Source organism: Fonticula alba, assembly GCF_000388065.1.
Source record: "Fonticula alba strain ATCC 38817 unplaced genomic scaffold supercont2.1, whole genome shotgun sequence".
Lineage (NCBI taxonomy): Eukaryota > Rotosphaerida > Fonticulaceae > Fonticula > Fonticula alba.
The window spans coordinates 3323033-3324101 of record NW_009242971.1 but is presented as its reverse complement, the minus strand read 5'-3'; the positions used below and the strand labels follow the sequence as shown (position 1 = coordinate 3324101).

The window sequence follows — 1069 nt, the reverse complement described above, 5'->3', positions numbered from 1 at the left end:
GTGTGTGCGTGTGCGTGTGCGTGTGCGTGTGCGTGTGCGTGTGCGTGTGCGTGTGTGCGTGTGTGTGTGTGTGCGTGTGCGCGTGTGCGCGTGTGCGCGTGTGTACATATATGCGTGTCAGGGGCTGAAGGAGGTGACGAAAAGCATGAGGGAGAAGGCAAGAGCAAGACATACCGCAAGGCCACTGATGAAGATGCTTCGGCTGGGCTGCACATCGGCAAAGAGGCGCTGCACTCGGGCCTTGACCGCGCCCGGAGTGTCATTCTCCTCGCCCAGGTGCGTCAACCGATAGATACGCGATCCGGCTGACAGGGGAAGCAGGCTGCCGGGGCCAAATGCCCCGCTGGCGCCGCTGGCACCAGGGCCAGGCCCGGCCCCAGGCCCGGCCGCCCCTTGGGGAAACCAGGCCTGATACTGTCGAGCGAGGAGCTCGGCTGCGGCCTTGGCCTCGCGATCGGACACGAAAGCCAGCAGGGCAAACTGGTGCGGCGCCCCAGACCGAGACTCCCCTCGAGGAGCCCCACGCGGCCAGGCCCCCGGCCCGGGCGGCAGAGCATGGTGCAGGAGCAGGTGGCTGATCCCCGCGGCCAGGGGCTTCAGCGTGTCGACGATCATTTCGCGCGTCACCCCAAGCGGGACCTGGTCAATGACCAGGGTGTTTCGATGCCCGGACCGAGGGAGGAACTCGTATATGCTGCCCAGGCGCACACTATATACGGGCTCCTCGCCAAGAGACAGGGAAGCCAATGCCCGCTCGGTCTTCAGGAGCTCGGCCTCCGGTGCATATACCACATAGGCGAAGTGGTGGCCCTGCGTGTAGAAGAGCTCCTCCACCGGGCCAAAGTTTCGCAAGCACTCGCGCAGGGGGTACATGCTGACCGAGGCCGGGATCGGCGCCAGGAAGAAGGCCGCTCGGCCAACATCCAGCGGATAAGGCGAGGCAGGGGTGGCCGCCGCGGCGACCATGGCCGCTGCGGTCGCCGCTGCCGGCGCCGCTGGCCCGACCGAGGCACCAGGCTGCTGAGAGGTCGCCGCCATCGGGACATCGGCCGTAGACCCGCTGCTTCGA

At 66.9% G+C, this 1069-nt stretch overlaps 1 protein-coding gene across 1 annotated transcript in view; it reads right to left on the bottom strand.

The window, feature by feature from the left end:
• Nucleotides 1-117: 117 nt before the first annotated feature.
• H696_00709 (hypothetical protein) overlaps nucleotides 118-1069 on the bottom strand; it is a gene marked incomplete at both ends in the record, with an annotated part of 1671 nt that continues 719 nt past the window's right edge. Inside the window, one exon of the mRNA XM_009494592.1 lies at nucleotides 118-1069. Within this exon, the coding sequence (XP_009492867.1) occupies nucleotides 118-1069 (952 nt within the window).